Genomic DNA, 23,902 nt, shown 5'->3' with positions numbered 1-23,902 from the left:
GAGAGGTGTCAAGGCCCTATTCTACCACTATTTCCCTGGTTTTCCAGTTTTTCCTGAGGTCCCTGTGTTATGTGGTGGCAGTTCCATCTCAAGGCTGGTGCCTGGTTTCCCCAAGGTTGGTGCAAAGGAAGCAGAGAGAGCCCATAGCCAGCCAAGGTGGAGACACGAGGGCAGGCTGGTCATTTTTCTTCTGTTTGAGTAGAACTGAGCTTTGGATGGGCTCAGCCTGTTTTGGCTAACCCTGCCACAGGCAGCCCAAATTTTTCCTAAACCTTGAGCTTCTAAAAGAAGGTGGGAAAATTAGGAATCAGAGGGTTACATGTTCCTTCCTTGTGAAACTCTTTCCCCTGATCCTATTACTACAGCACCATGTTTTCTTTTCTAGCCTCACCATCTATTACCTGAATGCTGTGTCTAAAGCATATCAGCGTGCCAACGCAGAGCTGAAGAAGAAAATGCAAATGGTAGGTACTGATCTGGCAAAACCACCTTTGAAATACCAGGCACTTAAATCTTGATGCAGAGCGTATGCTTTAAATCACTCTTCACTTTGGTGACACAAGAAGATTATGTATTTTATGCTTGCTCAGTCGCCTCTGATGGTATTTAATGTCTAGCTGTGCAGAGTGGTCATATCCCATAATAGTCTGCTACTTCATACATCAGAACTACAATTGGCTTTGCCATAAACTGTGGTTTTCATCTACAAAAGTAAGCTACCTCAAGGTTCAGACAATGCTTTGGTGTCTGAGATTTCCCAGGAAAAATGACAAGCCCGTGGAAACCAAACCCATTTCACGGGCACAGGACAGAATCCAAGCCAAGGAAGCAGTGCCACATAAAGCAAAACATCACATAAAGCAGAGATTGGTGCAACATTAAAAATGAAGATGTGAGCACTGATAAATGGGACTCCACAAATTACATTCAAATGCTCAAACTCAGAATCAATCACTCAGCTTAAAGGAAGTGTCCTGGTGCAAATGGCACCCTTGAGTACTGCAGGAGATGAACCTGTGTTACAGCACTCTCAGATTTTGGGGCATTCTATTTCACACTGCACAACCTGGCTGGAATCAGGGCTAAAGGGATCACAAAGCAGGACTCAGCCCTATCCAAAAGTACAGATTCCCTCTACTATCCAGAAGAGAATCTTTTGCAGCCCTAAATGTATGCAAGTAACGCCAGAGCCAGCCCTGCAGCCCATCCCTGTGCTGCCATACCCTCTTCCTCTGGCATTTATCCCTGACACCCTCTCTCATGAGATGCTCACATTTAAAACTAACCAGTACACCAGTGAGGGCAGATTGGTAGCTGTAGGAGCACACAGACAGCCTGATGGACCTAAACCATGTTATATACAAGTGCTTTGCTCTAACAGGAGCAGAGCCACTGTTTTCCAGTCCTGCCTGGGATGTACTTTCTTTCCTGGAAACCCCTGATCACCACACCAGGATTCAGCACCTTAATAAAGAGATTCATTCATACCAACAAACACTTAGCCAGGCAAACACAACACAAGGCCACCATTTCCCAGATTACACCTGCAGTTTTTAACTAAACCAAATGTTTTTTATTGATGCAGCAACGAGAAGAGGAGAAAAACAAGAGAAACAACAAAGCCAGTACAAACCCTATGCTGCAAGATCTGGAGGATTTACTTACACCAAGTACGAAGTCTGAAAGTCCCCCCAAACAAGCAGAAGGTAAAAATTAAAACAATCTCCCCATAACACTTCCAAAAGGGCTCATTTATCCACCAAAGTGACTGGTAGGATTGAAAAACGGGAGGGATACACCTTAGCAAGGGATTGGATGAGTATCACTAGCACAGATTTTGTCCTATCTCAGAAGTCCACCTGCCAATGGACACTCAGGAAGGGCACATTTTTAGACTGGATTATATCTCACACAGGCTTGTCACAGTGGGAATTGTAATCTAAAATTATGATTCACATCCCAACTATTAACCATGCTGTTCATGAAACCAGCAATTTATTCTGGGAATAGTGTTTAAACTCAGTGTTGTTTCAGGGCTAGTGAGTTGAGTCAGACTTTTTCTTCCTGAGTTGAGCTTTTCATTGGAAAATTCATCATGAATGAGGCAGAAACTTTTCACAGGATTGGGTTAAGTCTTAGAGTAAATAAATGTGTGCTCTAAGATCTGCTGAAGTCTTAGAGTAAATAAATGTGTGCTCTAAGATCTGCTGTGGAGGTGCATGGGCAGAAAGAACCAGGAGGAGGCATTAGCACCAGGATTGGGCCATTTTCAAAGAAAATGGATCCTCCAGGCTCAATCTCAACCAGCCACTTCCTGACTGTCAGAGCCTCTGGCTCTCACTCGTGAAAATCACCTGAAAGATTTTGATTTTATCCTGGTACTTGTGAGAAAAGCAGACTAGTGCCACCATAGCTCCCATGAATTTGAAGGGATGAGACAAAACTGGAAGGCTCAGAGCAACCCAGGTCAGATCCCCTCCAAAGCAGACTCAAGGCATTCATTTAAATGGATATAGTGCTGGCAGTGTTTTGAGTGCACTGAAAATAAAAACTAAAATCCGGAATTACCTACCACCACCCCATGCCTAGGTGTGTGCCAGCATGGCTGGTAGGATTATTGTGTCTCATCAATGCTTCTGTAAGAAGCTGAAAAGAGGGGTTGGGCAGCAGAGACATGAACTGGCTGTTGAGTTGGGGGAAGAACATTCTTGTTCCTGGTTCCTTCACTCAGATGCTCAAACACAAATCCCCAGACACTCTGGTTATTGCACAGAGAAGAAACAGCAGCCACTGGGGAGAGGACAAAAGGCAGTGCTTGCTACAAAGAAAATAACATTCATAATCTTTGCTCTAGACAAGAAAACAGAGTCTCCAAATGGATCCAGCCCTGCCAGGAAGCTGGGCAGAGGAGAAGGCCTGGCTGGCAGCCCCATGGCCGGCGGGCGGGGAGCAGCATTCACCGCACCATCGCCAGTGTTTGTGACACAGCCACGGACACTGGGCGCTCGGGCACCCTACCCTGGCCAGCCCAGGCCGTGGGGACATCCCCTGGGACCAGTCCCTGGCAGAGGCAGAGGGCAGCCATGCTTCCCACGGGCTGCTGCTGCTCGGTAACCTCAGCAGAGTTTCTCCTGCGCTGCATGAACTGCTGTAGCTTTGGTAGGAAATGATTCCTGCATGCTGGACATCCCCTCGTGGTGCTCTCTATCTGCCCAACACTCTCTAATACAGATTTGTTTAGACACTTAGTAGTGATTCTGAGTTGTTAACCCCAAAGGCTGTGCTGATTTTGATCCCAAGGGAAATGGGAGGTGATCAGAACAAAAATCAGCCGTGACATTGCTGGAATGCTTCACACAGCACGCACCCTGTGGCCACCAACTTGCTCTGTGGAGCAAGTGCTTGCCACTACTTTCAAAGGCTTCTTTAATCAATAAAAGTGGTGTGACTTTACCTGTCATTTAAACAGAGGTTTGTGGTGGGTTTTTTCTTTGTTCCTCTGCCTGAAGAATTTAGTGTTCTTATAAAAAATTGAGTGTCCCTGCTCAGCCACAAGGCAGCTGCTACTAGCAGTAGAGGATTCCTACCAGAGGGAATGTTTTTCAGCTGCATTTTGTCCCTTGTCATAGCTTTCCTATAGTCTACCTCCTCCAAACTTCCATCTTTCAATCTCACCTCCCCTTTCTCTAGGTTCCCACTCCACTCCTCTTTTCACAGTCTGTTGACAGCAGCTTGCACCATTATTTCAATCCCTGTATATGATTCCTAGTCTAGCAACATCACCAAGCACAACTGAGAGACTAACAGTGCCTTGGCCTAGTTTCTGATTATAACCATTTAGAAATTCCTGTTGCCATTTAAGAACAGTAGAGAATTACTTCCAGGAGATGCAAGCAAGAGATAAATAAAAGGAGACTTCAGAATTTCTTCAAAAATTAAATCATTGCATTTTGCTTTCAAATACAGCAAAGTCAATGGGTTGTTTCTAGAAGCAGCTGTTCCTGGTGCACAGCTCAAAGTCAGTTTGGCTGTTCCCAGGACACTGCTGTGGTCAGGGTTGGTCATTCTCCCATGGAGCCTCCATGTGAGAAGCTGCTCATTGGATTTATTTCCTGGGCTTGGAGGGACATTTCTCTGATCTGGGTCCCACAGAAAATGTCTTGCCTTGCCTCTTTACTGTTAGAGTTGCTGATGCAACACTGCTGTGGTGAGCTCTCTGCAGAGATAGCCATTCACTGAACTTGAGAAAAGTCAGACAAGAGAAGGCCTTTTCCAGGGGACATCCTTCCTCGGAGGTGTCCATACTGGTCAGCAAGTGCTGGGGGAAGGTGTTACCAGCCTGCCAACCCAGAAGGATATCACAGAAACAACACAGCGCCCTGATTTTGGCACAGCCTGTCCACCCTGCAGACTCTGGTATCTTAGGGACTGGTTGCATATCAAGGAAGAGCACTCTCCTCCTCTTCACTCCTCAGCTCACACGGAAACACAATTTGGAAAGGGGAGAACGTGGCTTCAGATCTCACTCACTTCTGCTAGCCAACTGAAAGAGGCTGGAAGCTTGTGTGTGCATACGTGCCTGCACACATATAAAGGCAACAAGAAGCATTATCAAGAAGCCATAAAGAACTCCAGACAGGTTTTGAAAACCAGAGAAGGAGAGGCAGACTTATACCAGATTAGTAACTATTACAAGATCTGGATACTCTCTGAATCAGGCCCCTGCATCAGACCAGCAATAATATGGAGCATTCTAAAGCACTGTGGCATCTCTGGAGCACACAACTGCCCATTAGCTAATTACTCCTTCTAGGCTTGTTTATCTCTAATTATAATACATTAGGTTCACCCATTGATCAGTGTCTGTTGCAGGCTCAGAGACTCCAGGATACAAGGGTGATAACATCAGCCAGACAACTCCTGCAGGCCAGTGGCAACTCTCTGCCCCAATCCAGTCCATTATGGGATCCTCTGTCAGAGCACAGGAGTCATGAAAGGTGTAAAAATGCCAACCCTCAGTCTTCATATTGACTGAAATGATTATTTATCTCTTGGAGCTTTGAGTACATTTTCCAGTTATTCACATGCAACTGAAGGTTAAACTCCACAAATCACTGGAATATTCAGTAGTGTTTGGTTTCATTCCTATTTTTCTATTGCTAGAAACAGCAAAAAGCCCTTGCCTGAGCATTGATTTCCAACCCCCTAACATTTGTTGAAAGACTGTATCTCATCCCAATCTTCCTCCAGGGCTCAGTCTAACTTCAAGAGGAAAGAGGAAAACAAAAAAAAAAGGAGAAAAGCTCAGTGGTGAGTACTGGGAACCTCCTAGTAACATCTCTCACAGCTCTCAGCTTGCATTCACAGATCACTGAAGAGCCCTCTGCACTGCAAATTTTTCACATCTTGTACTGCCACTAGCTCAAATAGTGTAGCCAAGAGGTTTTGGTAAAAAAAACACAAGGAAATAACAAAGCTTAATCATTTTATTATTTTTCTCATCAGAGATTTGTTTTTAAACAGGCAGCTCTCATGGGCATCAGTTTTTAGTTTGCATGGCAAGGCAGAGCATCTGCTCAGTGTTACTAATAAACAGGAACCTCAGCAAAATAAAAAAATTTAAAGGGCAATTTTGCAAAACACATGGCTAAACATGAGCTGTGAAGGGGATAACAATGTGGACCCCTCTCTTTTAGGGTCGAAAACATAATTCAGACATTTCTATTATAAAGAGCCCAGCTGTATACAAGATAAGGTGCTTTCTGTACTCTCAATGAGCAGAGAACAGCAGACACCTTTAAGCAAGTTTGCTCATAAAGCCAGAAAAGAATGCAAAGAATACACTGATTTTGTATTTGGTACCAAGGCACCTTAGGTTCTCCAAAGCAGAAAAATCAGCTTTTTGCTGCAGAAGAACAGTAAGTGTTCTTTTCAAAAGGGAACCTTGAAATACCTCAATTTGTATTTTCAGGTGGCCTTTATAAAGCTTTCCAAGAAGAGAAAGGGAAACAAGCACTGGGTGCCACCATTACTGACAGCACTCCTTTTCCTGATAACCTCACATATCCTAAACAAGCAGCCAAGATCATCTTGAGCTTTTATCCTCTTCTCCTATAGCTAACCCTGCACTATGACAAACCCATTTATCACACATTCTGAACCTCCACAGAAATAGAATTGTCACCTTGCTTGAAAATGTGAGCTACAGAGGTCTTGCATGTCACCCACCTCTGCTCTTCTTCGGAATCTTTCTCTGCTCATGGACAGGGGAGAGGGTTTTCCCATACCAGCTAACAAACCAGAGCTCTGGAAATGGATTTTTAGTTTCTTTCAGGGTGCTGAGGAGATTTTTCTGCTGCACATCCAGACTAAAGAAACCTCTCACCTACAAACTGGCTCTAGCCAGCACAAGAGCCATTGTAGGGACAAAGAATACAGGCTGCACTGGCACCAACACCAATTTCTCAGATCTACCCTAAAAAACATCCTCTGACAAATCCAGGTAAGAAAGACAGCCAAAAGCCACTTTCCAGAGAAAATTCCTGATGATGGAGACTGGGATTTTATCAGTTTATCCTGTCCCACAAGCCCCACGAGCTCCTGTCTGGCTGGGCCTGAGCTCTGCCAGTGCCAGTCTGGGAATGTTCACCTTCAGGGAGCTGAGCAAAGGAGTCTGGTTAGGTCAGACACGAGATAAATTCTAAAAGGATTCTGATTTAAAGGTCTAAACCCAAAAAAACCACTTAAGTATCTGTTTCCTCACAGGAATTAAGAGCTTAAATACTGTGTTGTGCTCATTTGTAGAGACCTAGCTCCTTTCTTTACATCTTTGGCTTATAAAAGGCACCAGAACCTTAAAAAAACCCCTCAGGAAATACAAGCAAGAGACAGATATAAAAGAAACTTCAGAATTTCTCCAAAATTCAGGTGGTTGAGTTTTGCTTTCAAATACAGAAAAGCCAAGAGGCTATTTCTAGAAATAGCTGCCCCACTCAAAGGAGGACATTCACACACTGGCACTGGCAGAAGTCCAGTGAGGCAGGAGGGCTCCTGCCAGTGTCAGGAGCACCAGAGCAGCTTCTCTGTTGGTGAAGATGCCCTAAGAATTAATGGAATGTCCTGTGGATCCTTGCCTTGACCCCAGCAGGCCATGGGTGCAGCAGGTCTCCCACCCAGCATGTTCAGACCTCTCCCTGCACTCTCTGCAACCACGAATCAGTGCTTTTGCTGACACTGAAGTAGGTCAGACAGGGACCTTTGAGCCTCGCCCCACCACCTCTCTAAATCACATCCCTTCAAAGTAAAAATGTCCTGGATAAAGAAAAAAAAAAAAAAAAACCTGAGTGCTTGCCAAAAGACTTGAAATTAGTGATTCCCCCCATTTTTGATTCATCTTGCACGCAATGTTATCAGCTCTCCAGCCTGACAGCCATGGGGATTTTTCTGCTCTCTGTCATGGTTTTGCCTGAGCCCTGAGGCAGCAGCTTGTCCTTTGGCAGGTGGCAGCCTGGCTTCATGTGCAGCCAAGGCTTTATCACTCCCAAATGCTCAGATTCAGTGTTCCCCTGGGGAAAAAAGTGACTCTGAAACCCCAGGATTTTAGGTCCTGGCCCATTTCTCACAGAACATAGTCATCAGTGCTGAATCAGAGCCCAGCCTTGTGTTTTAAATGGACTGTACCAACACAATGCTGGGCTGCGCTGAGCTAATGCAGGGAGGCTTGGCTCTGCCACAATCACAGGGCACAACTCCCTGGGGTCCCCTTCCATTCCAACACCCATAAACATCCAAACCCAGTTGTGAGAATTGTCTCTAAACCTTCAATTGGTACCACATGGTGCTACTCAGAGAATACCCAGGCTCTCCACGACCTCAGCAAACAAAGGCCACCAACCTTCCTCATATCAGGAGACAGTCTGTGTGTGCATGTATCCACACAGGCCCCGAGATCAAGAGGAGTGGATTTTTTAAATGTTTGAGAATTTATATTATTTTCTGCACCTCTCCTCCATGATTGACAGCAGAACCAGAAAGCACTGAAGCACAGAGATTTCTCTCTGCAGCTGCTGCTCCAAGCACGCAGGTGGAGGGAGGAGAGCTGACAGGCACCCAGGGATGGTGGATAGACAGATGCCATTTCCCAGCAAAGCTTTATGTGCATCAGCATCAAACCTCCATGGAAAGACCCAATGGACAAAAGTCACTTGAAGGTGGCAGAGAAGCCAAGGAGAGGAGAGGGACAATAAATAAGAGTCTTCCTCACCTCCTGGGGACCAGACCAGGCAGGAGAGCAACAGAGGGGGACACAAGAATCCCCAGTGCTGATCTCAGCTGTGCTCCCTGGAGGCTCATGCCCGAGGAACAAGAGTGGGATTTAACCTTTAACCATCCTTTAACCCTGCTCACAGAGCTGGGAAATCAGGAGGGTAGGAAATTCAACAGCCCTGCACCTGCCTTAGGGCCAGCGTGGGGGTAAGGGCACACTGCACCCACCACTGCTTCACAAGGCAGTGAAAAAGCTGTGCAAGGAAACAGCTGCAGGATATAAAAGCAGCAGAGCTTCTCCATTAGGAACCCAGCAATGCTTGCAGAAGCTGCCAGTGTCATCCCTCTCCTGGCAATGTGGGAGGGAGAAAAAAAATAACTCCAGCTCAGTTGAAAATAAAATGAAAACAACCATAGCAGCACAGCACTGTTACCTGGACTGCTTGAGGATAGACAAAACACCACAGTGATCAAGGGCACAGATCAGGTTAGTAGGAGGTGGAACATTATTTTAACAGCATTACTAACTCATTTTTCCAGGGAAGAGCAGCAGCAGAAACATCCCAAGCAGCTGAGTTCTCCCCCTTCCTCCATTCTCTCTCCCTCAAAGCAAAGCTGTTTGGGGGAGCCAAGGCTTACCTCCTACAAAAGCCTGCAGATCCAAACCTTCTTCTAATTAAGAAACATTTCACACATATGGGACTTCTGGGTTTTTTTGGATAGCAGCAGCAGTAAATAATTCAGTGCCTTGGCAGATATGTAGGATCTTCCAAATATGAAGGCTATTATCAGATTTATTTTAATAAGGTGCCTGGAGGGCTCAAGGCCAGGAAAACAGAAAAAAAAAAAAACCCACAATAATAAAACCCATGTCCTTTTCATTAGCCAGAGCACTTTACTACAGCAGCTTGGACAGAGCAGCACAAACACTGCCTGAACACCAGCAGAGCTTCGCTGCCACCACAACAGCACCACTGCAGCTTGCAGGTCCCCAGCTCCACCTGCAGCTGCTGCAGTGGCCAGGGCTGCAGGGCTTTTGCACGGGGCCCTGGCAAACTCAGCTTCTGCTCCCCAAGAAGCCCTGCAGTTTTTGGAGGAAAAGGCTGCAGAAGCATTTTGATACTGCATTTGCAAATATAACAAATGAGCCACTGGCAAGGTTTTCTTCTCAAGCAGCTGCAGCTCTGCCTGTGGAACTCTCCACAGCTTCTGCTCAACTTTCCCCACCTCTGCCATCACACCCACATAGGATGGGGTTGTGCCACAGCCACAGAGACCAACAGTGGGGAAACATCTGCCTTAGCACCACCCTGAGCATTGACCCATGGACAAAAGCAGTTCCTTTGTGCAGAAGTGGTGGAAATCCCTTGTAATCCATCTCCAGGGAAGGCCCAGCATCATGAACATGCCCTTTCAGCACTTTATGTCCTCCTCAGCACCTATGCCAGAAACAGGGAGGGTAAGTAGCTTCTAAAGACCTTTAGCTGGCTCTGAGGAGCTGAACTAGTCCTGCTGGAACAGCACGAGTCACCACTTGGGTATGCCACACTACCACAGTGCCACTGAAGCCAAGTACTGTACTTGAACTGGTTATCCACCAAACAGCCAAAACCATCCCGTTGTTGGGGATGGGTCAGACACACATTGCTCACAGTACTCCTCCAACCCAATGTCCAGAAGGAAAAACAAATCTCCACCTAAAATAAAGGGTTTCCTCTTTCCTGCTACCACCAGACCTTGATTTCAGAGGAAAGACTATAGAAGGCAAGGCAGAGCCTCTGAAAGTAACATCTGTTTAAACTATTTGTGAAACTGCTGTTCCACCTGGCCCTCCAGGTGAGCAGGGAGCCCCCGGGCAGTTTTGGGGGCTCCACAACACCCAGATGCATCCTAGACAGCATCCCTTAAATCTCATCTAACCAGGAAGATGTGCCAAGCACACGTTTGCCACAGGGGTCCCTGTGGTACCAGCAACTACTGCCTGAGCAGCTACGCCAGCTGCTGAGCTCACCCAGCCAGGAGAGCAAGGAGGCAGCTGCTCCGTGCCTGGTGCCCACCCTGCTCCCCTCTGGCTCACACTGCACCGTGGCAGGAACTCATTGCTCGCCTCTGTATTTTGTGTTGCAATTATCTTAACAGCAGAAAAACAGTACCTACCGAATTGACACTAGAAGGGAAGGTCAATCCACTATTCTTGTAATGACAGAAGATTTAAGATAACATTTAAAGAAAGCTTGACACTTACCTTAAGAGAGCAAGCTCCATCCTTGAGATCCCAGCGGAGACAACACAGGCCACAAAAGAATGGCTTCACAGAGCACTCATCCCACCTGGGGACCATGCAGAGTTGATAACTTGGCTCATTTTAAATCACTAGTTGCAGATTTGACATTTTAATGAAGTTCCTTTTTCTATATTCAAGGTATGGTTTGAGAAATCCCAGTTCTCATTTTGAAACAATAAACACAAACACGTAGCTTTCACAGAACAAAAATAAAATCTAAAATGAGCACAGGCAGCATAGGAATCAAGCAGAAATCCAAGACAGGCTTAGGGAAAAGAATTATTACTTAAAATTTGTCTCAAAATTTTTCAAAGGACTTGAGCCCTTGAAGTCAGAAAAACAAGTTGCTAGACTTCTCAGCCCTACTGAAAAAGCTGATGAAGAACCGCTACCTGCTTACAGCGCACAAAGTGGGTTTGCCTCACAAGCCAAGAAGAAAAGCCAACAAACAGCACATTCACTCCTTCCCCACACCAGCCTTTGTGAGAAAATGGTAGGAGACACTTCAGCCCGTGGCACCTGGAGCTCGTAAAACCTTACCCAGCTGGGAGCAGGAATGAGGCTTAAAGGAGCCTTCTGAAGACGTGCTGCAGAGAGGGAAGTTGTGGTGTCTTTTTTTTTTTTAATCTTTCCTCTCAAATTAGAGCCTTTAACAGCAAAATAACAAGTGAGAGAAAACGGTTCACACCTGATTCCCTCTCTGCATGTGCTGCTTAATTTTTTCGTATATAAACAAGGCCAACAGGTGCAGTGAATTGTATACCTGGGAGCTTTGGGAGTACTAGGGAGAAGACGAGCCATTCTAGAAAATGCTGGAAGCAATAAGCCAAACAGGAAAGATGAGTTAGAAACATGGCTTTCCAACACGGAGTTTCTTCAACTTGGGACACTCACAGCCAGTGGCATCCCACACTTGCTCCCGTAGAGAAATTACAGTCAAGATCAAGGTTTGCAGCTCAGCATGGAGGCAAAAAGTTTAACACTCAGACACTTGGGGAAAAATAGTAGGGTTTCGGTCGTTTGAGGTTTTTTTCTGTATCCTATTGTCCCGGTGAGATGGCACCATTCTGGTACAGGGAGTCAAAAAGCCAGGTGAGGGACAGCTTTGTTCCCTTCCCGGGTGTCCGCTCTGCCCAGCCCTCCTGCCACGCGGGGAAAGCAGGAAGCACACACAGCCCCATCTACTGGGCACTGGGAAGGATTCCCGCACTCGTATTTTGCACTTGTGCAAGGCACCGCCACCATCCTCCTGTCACCTGCCCGCGGGGAGCGATGCTGGGGTGCTGGCCTGCTCGCGGAATGCCACCATGCCGGTGTCTGATGGAAAATACTGGCAGCATCGTCCTGACCTGGTTCAGACCCAAAAGGCAAACACTGAGACCATCTCCCTCACTCTGAGCAGCCCCTGGGCTCTTAAGAAGGTGGCAAACACTTTAGAACCAGTTCCTTGAGCAATGCTAATTAATTCAGCACTCCAGGTGAGAACCCGAGCTTCCCAGCAGCTTTCCCGTCTGTGTGGCTGCATCCCAACATTCCCAGCTGCAGCGCAGGAAGGAGCAGTGCCAGCACGCCCTCGTATGGCAAAAGCTTGCCGCAGTCTTTGGCTCAACTGTGCCCCGTGGCAGAGCAGCTCTTGAGTTTTGAACTGTGCCACACCTGCCATGCTGAGCTCCCTGCTCTGCAAAACCCTCAACCTGACTAACCCACATACCTGGTGGGAGGGTGCACAGTCCCATTGAACAGCCAAATGTTGTTTCAGTCCTCAGCATCCAGCTCTGACCCACGCAATAGACACTGTTCCCCTGCTTCTGAGCTGCTAAAACCCAAGCTCCATACCGGGGGTAGTGGGCACAGGCTGTCCCCGTGCACTGTGGTGCTCCATACCTTGTGATTTCTCATGGGCAGCTTTTTGCAGCACTGACTCCTTGTCTCTCACAGCACAGCCAACGAACTTCAACTCTCTCCTCAGCTAACTCACTCTTTTATAGCACTCTTCTTACTGGACACAGCTGTAGCCTGTTAAGGGCAGGCCTGTTCCTAATCTTTGGTGATTAGTGCAGCTGCAGCTCCTCAGGTGGGAGACTGCCTTCTGCACTTTCTTTTCTTACATTCTATCCCTCCACACTGTGGTACCCCTTGTCCTGCCCCAATGTCACCAGCAAGCCAGTACCAAAACAAAGAGTGAGCTTGTGACTCAACCCCAGAAACCCTTCTGCATGTGGTGCAATGGCATTTAGCATGAAGAGAGAGATTTTCTACCAAGGCAGGTTTCTCTGGCCTTCAAAGCATGGTTAGGGAGCCATAATTTCTGAGTATGCATCTTGCATCCCTTTATAATTTATTTTATTCATGCTTCAAAAGAACTAATAAAAGCAATCTTGTAGCCAGTAAAACAAACATTGACAGAAATATTTAGGACTCCATCACATGAGAAGACATACCAGGCAAACTAAAGTCTTTATTAACACTTGATGAACTGAGGGTTTAAGCAGCAGCCCAGAAAGGACATGTTCTTTCAGCTATAGAGATATCAAAAATGTATCTTCATTATGTAGTTCTTTTCAACAGTGACTACTGAGTGTATAAATGAACAATGTAAAAATGAAAATTACATGCTTCCAAAGTTGGACAGCACAAAAATGGCAGTGAGTATTCTTATAATCATAAGTATTAAAAAACTAAATAAAAACAGGTTCAGAAACCAGTGCCATATAAAGCAAGAAATTGAGAAAATCAGTGTTGTGACATAAGATGGTACCCATCATGCCCAAGGTGTTTATCACAATCTGCCTCTGTGCAGAGCTGATGATCAGTGATGTTCTTCATTCCCAGTGCTACACACAACTGTAACACTGTTCTACCTTTACCCGTCATACAGACTCAATGCAGATCAGGTTTTCACCAACTCTGAGGCCTTGTGGTTTCCACAAGCTTTAGGCTGCAAGGGCTGGGAGCTGGTAGTGCCAAGCACTAGCTAGAGAGAAAAAACTGCCTGAAATGCTGGCTGATGTCTCTTTGGAAGCTGCAGGGTGCAGTGGGAACAAGCTCTAGCAACACCTTGGTCCTACAGCAATAATGATGCAAATCTGGAATGCCTTTTTTTTTCTCCCTCTGCCAGGGAGAAAATATATTCAAGATGCCAGGCTTCATCTGTCCTAAGAAGGTACAAGATACACAACTTTGGAGAGTGCTGCATTTATTTTGCAGATTTACCATGTGCTTTACTCCATGTAGAGTCTATCTGCATCAAGATGCTAGTAATCCAAGAAAAAAAAAATTGTTCCAAGATCCACTCCAACTGCATCCAGCATGCTCCCAGTGCTGGCTGGGGAAGAAGCCTCCTAAGAGGAGCAGTGAGGTGAATTCATCACACACATCTCAGTTTCCTTTATATACTTATACAGTTCACAGATTTGAATAAACAGGCTGACAATATGAGTATATTATACTCCTAAAAGTCAGCATCAAACATCCTATAGCCATTTTCAGTTTCACAAAGTAAAACAGACTACAGATGCAAAGAGTGGAACATCTCTTCAGCTGTGCATAAAACCCTTTGCTTCCTGCAACAGAAAAACCTTGGTGTAATCTGACAATACATGGATACTAAAAATATGGTGATTATTTAGGCAAAGAAGTGACTGGAGAGGAAAAGGAACATCTGTGAATGGTGGCATACCATTAGAGAGGGAACTGGAAAGCCTGCATGTATGAGACATTCATAGATCACACAGTACCATACTGGCAAGGACTGCAACAGCTCATTTGTCCCGAGGGGTTCTACGATGCTCAGAAACCACAGGCAGCTCCTGCTGAGACCAACTCTGGAAGAAGGCTATCCCTAAGAAGTTCACCCAGCCCCATTCAACCCAGTTCTGTAAACCCAAATCAAATACAAAGAGAAGGTCACAGAGAAAGGAAACACTACCATGACCTTCAATGGAAATTGCCACTATATAGAGACCTCTGCCTAAGCCCTTTTGGGTCAAATCAGATCAGTCCAGAGCAACACTTACAATTTTTTCAGTGTTCTTATTCAACATCAACACTGCACCTACCAAAAAAAAAAAAAAAGCAATAATGAACGAGCCAGTGTCTCTGTAGATTACATCTCCCAGGTATTCACAAAGGAAGCTCTGGCAGACACAGGATCTTTTGCTACATCTCTGCTGCTGTCTCCACGCCTGTGGCACCCTGTTCTTCTGGCATGCTGAGGATCACAGAGTTCCTGCAATGAGTGCTCTGCTGTCACAGCCAAGGCTGCCTCCTTTCCCAAAAGGCTGCTATTCACCCCCGCTGCAGTGCTGCAGCCACTCTACCCACTGCCCCACGAGGTGATTCTGAACCCACATGCAGAGATCTGTCTCCTGACCGGGCTGTGCAGACCCACCTGCCACTGCCAGCCCTTGGTTCCAAGAATGAGAATCATGAAAGTCAAAGTGATACTTTAGGAAATACTTAAATGAAAACAACCACATTGCAGTAACATGCCAGGAATATTTCAGCAGCAATTACTCAGAACCAATTGATTTAAAACAGCACCATCACCCACACAGGAGCTGTCTGATGACTTCTACATACTCATTAACAGGAACACATTCACAGGAAAGAAGTTACACAACTGATAAAAGGGGCAACGGTGAAACAGCAACGGTAACAGCAGAGATTTAATGTATCAAGGGGTAAGACTGTGCTCCAAGTTTGGAAATTTTTGAAGGGGCAGAGTGAAAAACAGATCCAGGCCAACAGATCTTTTGGGACAATCTCAGATCTGGGGAGTCAAGTGACAGACCTCAGGTGGCAGGAAGGAGCCTCCCCCTGCTGGATTCTGCAGAGTAGCAAAGGATGTGCCACAAGCACACTTCTGAGGAATGCAGTGAACAGAGCTTCTCTTTCTCTTTCAGGAACAAATGGTGAAGTGCTCACCTGTTCATTATTAACAAACCTTTTAGTCACCTTGCATGTAATAGGTAAAGACAAGAGGAAGAAAGATCAGTCTCCTTTGGACAGATACTGTGCAGTAATATGCATAACTTGCTTTAGGTTTTTTACTGCTAATATGCACTATTACAATAAAATTAAATGAGCACATGCACCAAGAGAAAACATTCTTTACAGGTTAATTGGCAGTGCTGAAGGTACAAAAAGGAGCATCTGCAACCACACCAATATGGGAAAATTGATCCAATCTGAACAATCTTCACCTCCAACATGCAAAACCGCATTTTCTTGGTCTACCTCCCATTATTGCTAATAATCACAGCAATATAATCTTTAAGAACTAAAGCAGATGAATTAATATGTTTTTTTCCTGAACATTACTGCAGTATTTTTGAGGAAGGAACTGGCAATACTGATGCTAAAGCTGGGATTCCATCAGAGGAGCAGCTCCCAACTCAAGGACTCTGTTCACCACACTGTTCAGTCAGGCCACCACCCACACCTGGTCCCCAGAACCACCCTCATCCTGCAAACTTGTGAAACCCCAGGCAGAGCAACAAAATCATTTGGGTGGACCCAGACAGCTGCTATAAAAAAAGCAAAACCGAAAGCAAACTGCTCTGCCTGAGCACACACTGCTGCCTCCTCAATGGGGCAGAGCCAGGGAAGGCAGGAATGTGAGACCAGCTTCACACTGAGAAAGACAGGAGGGACAATCCAGTGAGCTGCTGCAGGCAGGGACAAAGTCCACAGCCCCCAGCTCCATTTAAAAGGGTGTAACAGGCATGCCCTCTCTTGCCTGAGGACCGTGTCCCATGCTACCCACGTGTCACCAGCCAGCAACTTTACAAATGCAGCACCAGCACAGCGCGTACTAAACCAGCCTTTATTTCTCTCACAGTACAGCAGGGCTGAAGTTAAGACCATTCCGTGGCAGTGCCAACCCACTCAGTAGCCTGGGCAGTGGGAGCTGCTGACCAGTCCTCGGTGGCAGGCTGAGCACTCCAGTCCTCTGCAATCACAAACACAACAACACTTAGTGCTCCCCAGCTCCTTCCACCCACGACACCCCCCACTCCTCCCCACAGACACTCCCTGAACTGACCTGTGGGGAACTGCTGGATGGGCACGGATGGGACCTGCACTCCCTCAGACCAATCTGCAACCTCGGGCTGAGGAGGAGCAGTGAATTCAGGTGCTGGGGCTGTCCATTCAGTCTGGAATTCCTCCTTTGTGACTGCTTTCTCAGCAGCTGCCTGCTCCTCCTTTTCAATCTGCAATGGAAGAGCCCAGCCTGAGTCTCCCAGGAACACATCCCGGAACACAACACTTACTTTCAAGTACCAGGCAACAGGTACCAACTGGGAATACAATTAACCAACCACCACAGCAGAGTGTGAAGTGCCATCATTACACTAGCAAAACCTGTCCATGACAGCAGACACACAGGACCATGGGATATGTGCACAAGCAGAACATCCCAGAGAGACACACTCCCTGTCATGAGGATTCCTACCTCCTCGGGATCCCTGTAGAAGTACAAGTCAGGCATGACTTCCCACGGGTGCTCACGGGAGATGGTGCCACGCATGCGCAGCACCTCCCGAGCCAGCATCCACCACATCAGGCCCACCGAGTGCGCTCCCTGGAACACAAGAAAGTAGACAAGAGCTGGCTGTAAAGCTAAACCTTTCCAGAAAGAGCAGCAGACCTATCTGTACCCCAAGCTTGTGCTTGGTGAAAGACATTACTTGCCAATGCCAGACTTAAGTACTTGAACATGAAAAAAAAAAGGTAACTTTTCAAGTTTCCAGTGACATTTTCAGGTCTCTGCAGAAATCATGATGCCATTACATCACAGCCTCAAGTAAGTCTCCTGTTATGGAGTTTCACGTTGCTCATCACCCTCATGTTGAGTCTCATCCAAAAGAGAGGGATGATGTTCACCACATACTCAAGAATGAAGAAACTGAAAACTTGACAAAATAAACAAAGCTTACACACATCCTCACATGTGGCTTACATTAGTTTTGTTGACTGACACTTCGATAGAGATCTAAGATAGATTCTCATCTTCCCAGACTTTACCTTTCAGGTGATTTCTGCCAAGGTAATGTCTCAGAGAAGTTTCTCCAGGAGTTCATATTATCTTTCATTCATATTCATGATCTGTGGCAAGAATGACTATCAAACTCCACTCATTGGGTCACAAAGACCCTCATGGCGTCAGCGAAAAATCCTGCCAGGTTACTATAGCACACGTCCTACACTTGAGAGTTCCTTGGCCAGAAACCAGCCTCAGCTCCAAGCTCCAACTGTGTGCAGTTTATTTTCTCCTCCCCACCCACCTGCAATAGACATTCATTAGCTCATTTCCCCAAGGTACACGTGAGACACGAGCCAACCCTCCCTTGCAGAAAGCATCCATCTTGGAAGCGCACGGCACGCTCCGGAGGAAGCTGACAGGAGCACCGCAGGGAGGCGTTACCTTGTTATTGCAGGGAATGGCGATATCCACGTAGCGCAGCGGGGAGTCCGTGTTGCACAGGGCGATGGTGGGGATGTTCACGTAGGATGCCTCGGTCAGGGGCTGGTGATCCGCCCGCGGGTCCGTCACCACCAGGAGCCGCGGCTCACGGAAAGCTGCTTGGATCTGGTTTGTGAAGGTGCCAGGGGTGAAGCGCCCAGCAATGGGAGTAGCCCCAGTGGCAGCAGCGAACTTCAGGACTGCACGCTGCAAAAGGGACACAGCACAGGTGAAACAGGAAAACTGTATTTCAACAAAACCAGAAAAGTGCATTTCAGCCACATCATCCAGGCAGTGCCAGTGAATTTGCATGAAATTTAACTGAACTATTTGTTTCCATTCCTGTGAAATCAGGGCTCACCACCTCAGAAAGAGACAAAATAAAAATCTTATTGAAAAGAGCTACACCATGAGTTTAAAAACAGTAAGTCAGAAAATTAAAAAAAGCCTTCTCTTCCCCCCAAGTTATTGGCAAGCTCTACTCCAAATTCTCATAATCAAATCAGGGAAGGGTGAATTAAACAAAAAGCTTACAAAAAAAGCAAAGCAGGTTTTCTTTTATTATTTCTACATCTTTTTGTTATCCAGGAACTTCAAGTACACAAAAACTCAGTAATAAATACACACAAATTGTAACTTTGTGCCTTGAAATTGCAGTTGGCAGTTCTCATTTAATTTCAACAGCTTCCAACCTGTCAGGCATGTGGCAGGGCCTACTATCAAACTCCAATCCTAGAGGGAGCCCCTCTCCTGGGGTTAGCGAAAACCCTGCCATCCTTTGCTGTCGCACACTTCCGACACTTGAGAGCTCACTGGCCAGAAACTGACCTCAGCATCAAGCTTTAATAGTGTGCACATCAAGCCCACCTTTTTTCCTTCAGAAATCTACCCCTGAATCTCCCTATACGTCTGTGGCCCCACCTGCAGTTACCTGAACAACCTAACCTCACAAACTCCAGTGACTAATTAAAGGTTATCACCTTCTACAACAGAACATTTTTGCTAATTTAAGAGTCAAAATTACAAATATACTGGCTACTATACCTTGCTCAATGATAGAAAATTTCTTCTTTGACAACTTTCATCTCAGGGGCTTACTGTCCCCAGAAAATCACTACCAATTAAACACAGTAGCTCTGGGAGGAAGGGGTCACCAGGGGACTGACCACTAATATGACAGAAATCCAACAGGAAGAAGGATATGGAAGAAAAACAAGTTATCAAATGCCTGGAAATGGGGAGTGGGTTTCAACTAATCTGTTTAAAGCTGCCAAGTGCAACACAAAAACCATGTTTACAGAAAGCACTCCTACAGTTAAAACTAGTGTTACTGCCTATTATCACCAAGCTGTCACTGGCAGGCAGTGATGCACGCAAGGCAAGGGAGTCCTGCTCCCAAGACTGCAGGCCTCCTTATGTCCATACCTGTCCAGTGTTCCTGGAAGAAATGACGCTCACATCAGCTGGGTTCTCAATGGCAACAATGGCACGAGCTGCCAGGAGCAGCTTTTCCCAGGTCCTCTTCAGATTGATGATGTAAATACCTGCCAGCAACAAAAGGCTTTAGAGGAACCAGCAAATAAAAGATTCTAAAACAGGATAGCACTCCTCTGCCATTAAACCTGCCACATGGCTGTGGTTACTCCAAAATTCATAGAATCAGCATTGTATTCAGGTTCCTCAAACACAACTGGGCAACCTATTCCACCTGTCTGACCATCCAAGCAGTGAATTTTTTTTTATATTATCTAATCTGAATCTCCCTTATCTTAAGCCCATTTCCTCGAGTCCTCTCACTGCTGGCAGGCAGAAAAGGGTGACTTTCTTTCAAGCAGCTGTGGAGAGCAGTGAGATCCCCCCTGAGCTGCTTCTTCTTAAGACTAAACAAATACAGCTCCTTCAGTCATTCTTCATGACATTTTCTGAATCTTTCAAAAGCTTTGCTGCCCTTCTCTGTACATGCTCAATCACGTTAATGTCCTTTATGAAATAATGACACTCTAGTCTCATTCTAGCTAATGGAAAACTATCCTAAAGAAAATTCTCCCCTTATGGTTCTAATGTCACACACTTCCAGCATTTATTATCAAAAACCTAGTTCTCATATGAATTTTAATCTTGTAAACAGGGCAGCTTATATTTAAGACCAATACAAACAAGGAGAAATCGTTACTGAGATACTAAAACCATTTTATTAATATAGTAAAGAACTAGCAAAATTACTGAAACCAGGTGTGATTGATTTACCAGATTAAAGATCAAGATAGTCAAGAACTAGTACAATTGTTCCAAAATCAGTATTTTATTCTACTTTGAGTTAAAACTGGTATGCATAGGCCATGGGGAAACCATGCTAAAGAGATCAAGCGCTAGCGCTTTTCTGCTCGTCCCAGATGTGCCCACAAGATCCCAGCTGCCCAACCCGGGCCACCCATCCCGCCTATTTACCATCGCTCTTCCTTTTGTAGATGTACTGCTCCATCTGGAAGTCCAGGTTGGTACCTCCCAGGTGGGTCCCGGCAGCGAGGAATTTGAGGACATCCTCCTCCTTCATCTGCAGGACATCGAGGCCTCCGGACATTGTGGGGTTTCCCTTGGGAAGCAACGACAGGGAACCTGCGGGCACAGGGACGCGGCTCAGCCCGGCGGGGACGCGCCACGAGGTCCGGCCGCCCCGGCCGCCATCTTGGGCCGCCTCCCGCGCTACAAGCGGCAGGCCTCGGCCTTCCCCGCAGCCCAGCCCGGCCCGGCCTGGCCTGGCCCGGCTCAGCCCGGCCGCCGGCGGTGCGGCGGATGCACAGTGGCCCCCGGTGCTATCGCAGGGCGGGGAACGCGTCCCCGCCGCCCCCGCGCCCCCCGCCCGGCGGCCCCGACTCACGCTGACAACGCCGTATGGAGGCCCGGGCGGCGCGGAGCCGAAAGAGAGCCCGCCCCCAGCTGACGGCCATATATAGGCTCGGCAGCCAATGGGGCGCCTCGGGGGCGAGGCTCCGCGGCGGCCACGCCTCCCCGGCATCCCCGGGCCGCGGCCGCCTCTCCGGCCCCTTCCCGAGACCGGCTCTGAACGAAGCTCGTGGGATTTGTGGGATTGCGGATCCAGAGAAGGGGAAAAAAGCTGGTGAAGGGTCTGAAGTGTGAGTCCTGTGAGGAGCGGCTGGGGGAGCTGGGGGTGTTTAGCCCAGAGAAAAGGAGGCTCAGGGGTGACCCCTTACCGCTCTCTATGGCTGCCTGGAAGGAGGGTGTAGCCAGGTGGGACCGGCATCTTGTCCCTGTCAGCCAGCGACGGGGCGGGAGGACTCTGGTTTCACCAGAGGAGGTTTAGGTTGGACATTAGGAGGAATTTCTTCACCGATGGAGTGATTAGACTTTGGAATGGGCCGCCCGGGGAGGTGGTGGAGTCACCGTCCCGTCCCGTCCCGGGAGGTGTGTAAGGGAAGACTGGACGAGGCACTCAGTGCCAGGGTCTGGTTGACAAGCTGGTGTTTGCTCATGGCTTGGACTCCAGGATCTCAGAGGCCTTCTCCAACTGAACTGATTCTGTGGTTCTGTCAGTCTGGAGCTGCTTCACAGCATCCTGATGCTTTTGCTCCAAGCAACATCCAGGCTGTTTTTGAGGTCCTGAAGGGAACAGAAAGCAGAGATTTATTTTAAACATTTTACAATTCCATTTTCCTGCTGAAAGTGAAATATATGCTCTTAGGGCTGGTGATTATTTCATGGATTATATCTAGGCTCTAAATTACCTGCTGTGGGGGGAAGCTTCTAAGGAGCTGCAGCATCTTCCCTGCACCCAATGTCCCCTCCCTGCAGGGGCACTGCTCTGGCACCACGCAGGAGAGCTTGAGCAGCCAAGGCTGTTCCTGTCCTTTGCAGAAATGACAGTAAAAAGACGTGAAATTGACACCGAACTTACACATCCTTGTTCTGCCGTAGACATTCTTGTGGTACTTGCCCCTTTTTTTTGTGTGTGTGTTGTTTGGTTTAGGATTTTCTTGTTGTTTGCTTTTAAAAAACCACAGAAAGTGATGAGATTTAAGAATCTTCATGGTCTTTCTCATTTTCCTTGTCCTATTCTCAGATACAGGCCTGAGAAAGGAATCTCTAGAAAAAAAAAAGTAGTGATACTTACTTTGCTATGCTTGCTATCATCAACATCTGGATACATTTCTGGACAGATTTCTGGACTGTGCAAATACTATTGCCAGTGCCTTCTGCAAGGGATAATTCATCTTCACATCTTTCCAACAACAGTGCTCCTTTAGTTTTCTCCCTTCTATTTTAACCTCATATAACCACATCAGTATGACTGGGCGTGGACTCTCCTTTTCCATGTCTGAGCCCTGAGTTACTCTAGGGAAGAGTTGCTCAAGTAGCAGGTTACAACATCATCTCATGTATGTTCTTTTTCTGCTGGAAAATGGCTCTCTATCCTTCTTTTCTTTGTGCTTATTAGGTGGTGTTAATTAGAGAGATTACAAAATCAGCTGTAGAATATGCTGTAAGAGAGTAATTCAAACATTTGCCACATGGTGGTGACAAAGTAGGTAAAATGAAACTCAGCAACAGGTTAGTGTGCCCTCAGCCAGAGTGTGATCTGTTACTGCCTGAGAGATTACAGACATCTGTGGCACGTGGGTAAGTGCACTGTGGATGGTGAGAGCTGACCTGATGGGGCTGAGTACAAGCTGTGTCTCTCCTGAGGAGACAGGAGCAGGGTGAATATTAGCTTGGGAAGGAAGAGAAGAGGTGGTGGTGATGTCACCATGCTGTGGGTAATGGATTTTGCCTGGAGAGTTCTTCTGCACAGTTGAAACCCATCTGTATTAAAAATGTATTGAACATAATGATTGTAAATTTAGTATTGAATATTGCAGAAAGTATGATGTTATCAAAAGAGTGCCACTGGTCAGTGTTATAGACTCCTTTGGCATCACTAATACTTCATTTATTTTTTATTGTTACGCGTATGGGTCCTTTCTGGTACATGAGGCCCACAGCCCATGAGATGGTTTGGAAAAGTGGTGATGAAGCTGGACAATAAAGTATTTCTAATTATTTTCTTAAATAACTTGAAAGCTTGCCTTTATTTTTTTATCTGCATGCTGAGACAGTTTAAAATAATGTTACTAATGGACATGTCCCTCAAGTGAAAGTGTATCTATCTTATCACATGTTTTAGCCAAGGTTTCCTTTGTCCAAAGTTCACACTGAACTCTGTTACACAATTACATGCAGAGCTGCTGGCAGCTCCTGGGAATAGCCTTGCTCTGCAGCAAGCAAAGCCAGGAAAGGTGGATTTGAGGCACCGGCCCTCCTGAAGAGGGGACTTGGGGCCCACAGGTGCAGAGAGAAGTGTCACTGAGCTACCACCAGCCTTTGGGGGCTACACTGAGGACCTCAAGTAGGTGCCTGGGGTGGTCACAAAGCCCCAGAAGGAGCATCTCCCAGCCAGCCAGCCCAGCTGCAGCAGAGCAGCAGCCCTGGCCAGAAGCCTCTGAGCAGGGGGCTGTACCAGGGCCCCAGTGCTGGGAGAGAGGGCTCCTCACAGGGATGCAGAGGAGGTGTTCTGTGCTGCCAGGACAGGCCCTGCAATGAAGGGGTTGGGTTGTGTGTCTGGGGAGGACATGCAGTATCTATCCCACCAAACATGTCAATGGGGGTGTCACCCAAGAGATTGTGTAGCACCCTGGAGAAGGCAAAGAAGAGCTGTGAAGATCAACCCACTTTCAGTGTGCCTCCCTTTAAATTGCATTTTGGCTTGTGTTTTAAAGGTTTGTTATTACTTCTCACACGTTTTGGGAAAACATGTTTTGGCACATTTATTTCTAGTTCTACAAAGTTAGAATTGCCTAATGCCTGTTACAAAAACTTGCAGAGGTCACATT

General features: G+C 46.7%; 2 protein-coding genes, 1 long non-coding RNA gene and 2 other non-coding genes across 5 annotated transcripts in view; 1 reads left to right on the top strand and 4 right to left on the bottom strand.

Moving 5' to 3' along the window:
- TMC2 (transmembrane channel like 2) overlaps positions 1-3,325 on the top strand; it is a 30,171-nt gene extending 26,846 nt beyond the window's left edge. Inside the window, exons 18-20 of the mRNA XM_064704819.1 lie at positions 386-464; positions 1,586-1,706; positions 2,855-3,325. Of these exons, the coding sequence (XP_064560889.1) occupies positions 386-464; positions 1,586-1,706; positions 2,855-3,114 (460 nt within the window). The 3' untranslated portion in view covers positions 3,115-3,325. The remainder of the gene's footprint in view (positions 1-385; positions 465-1,585; positions 1,707-2,854) is intronic.
- Positions 3,326-9,145: 5,820 nt separating this feature from the next.
- On the bottom strand, positions 9,146-12,456 carry LOC135443928 (uncharacterized). The gene is made up of 3 exons (XR_010439134.1): positions 11,313-12,456; positions 10,511-10,595; positions 9,146-9,704 (listed from the first exon to the last, which is right to left on the bottom strand). It is a non-coding gene; the product is annotated as an uncharacterized LOC135443928 (long non-coding RNA).
- A 3,901-nt stretch (positions 12,457-16,357) lies between these two features.
- Positions 16,358-21,012, bottom strand: RPSA (ribosomal protein SA). The gene is made up of 7 exons (XM_064704818.1): positions 20,896-21,012; positions 20,466-20,633; positions 19,443-19,561; positions 17,979-18,224; positions 17,007-17,135; positions 16,596-16,764; positions 16,358-16,502 (listed from the first exon to the last, which is right to left on the bottom strand). Exons 1-7 carry the CDS (start codon positions 20,963-20,965, stop codon positions 16,408-16,410), a joined length of 996 nt encoding a protein of 331 aa, XP_064560888.1. The 5' UTR covers positions 20,966-21,012; the 3' UTR covers positions 16,358-16,407.
- On the bottom strand, positions 17,658-17,816 carry LOC135444744 (small nucleolar RNA SNORA62/SNORA6 family). The gene has a single exon (XR_010439272.1). It is a non-coding gene; the product is annotated as a small nucleolar RNA SNORA62/SNORA6 family (small nucleolar RNA).
- Positions 18,717-18,874, bottom strand: LOC135444745 (small nucleolar RNA SNORA62/SNORA6 family). Its single transcript, XR_010439273.1, has one exon. It is a non-coding gene; the product is annotated as a small nucleolar RNA SNORA62/SNORA6 family (small nucleolar RNA).
- Positions 21,013-23,902: the final 2,890 nt, after the last annotated feature.

Source organism: Zonotrichia leucophrys, chromosome 2, assembly GCF_028769735.1.
Source record: "Zonotrichia leucophrys gambelii isolate GWCS_2022_RI chromosome 2, RI_Zleu_2.0, whole genome shotgun sequence".
Classification (NCBI taxonomy): domain Eukaryota; kingdom Metazoa; phylum Chordata; class Aves; order Passeriformes; family Passerellidae; genus Zonotrichia; species Zonotrichia leucophrys.
This window is presented reverse-complemented; position numbering and strand designations above follow the sequence as displayed.

Coding starts and splice junctions, on each gene's coding strand:
- RPSA (XM_064704818.1), bottom strand. CDS start 20,965: ATGGCCGTCAGCTGGGGGCGGGCTCTCTTTCGGCTCCGCGCCGCCCGG. Junction 16,765..17,006: donor TCTACAGGGATCCCGAGGAG/GTAGGAATCCTC, acceptor CTTCCATTGCAG/ATTGAAAAGGAGGAGCAGGC. Junction 16,503..16,595: donor CATCCAGCAGTTCCCCACAG/GTCAGTTCAGGG, acceptor TTGTGATTGCAG/AGGACTGGAGTGCTCAGCCT.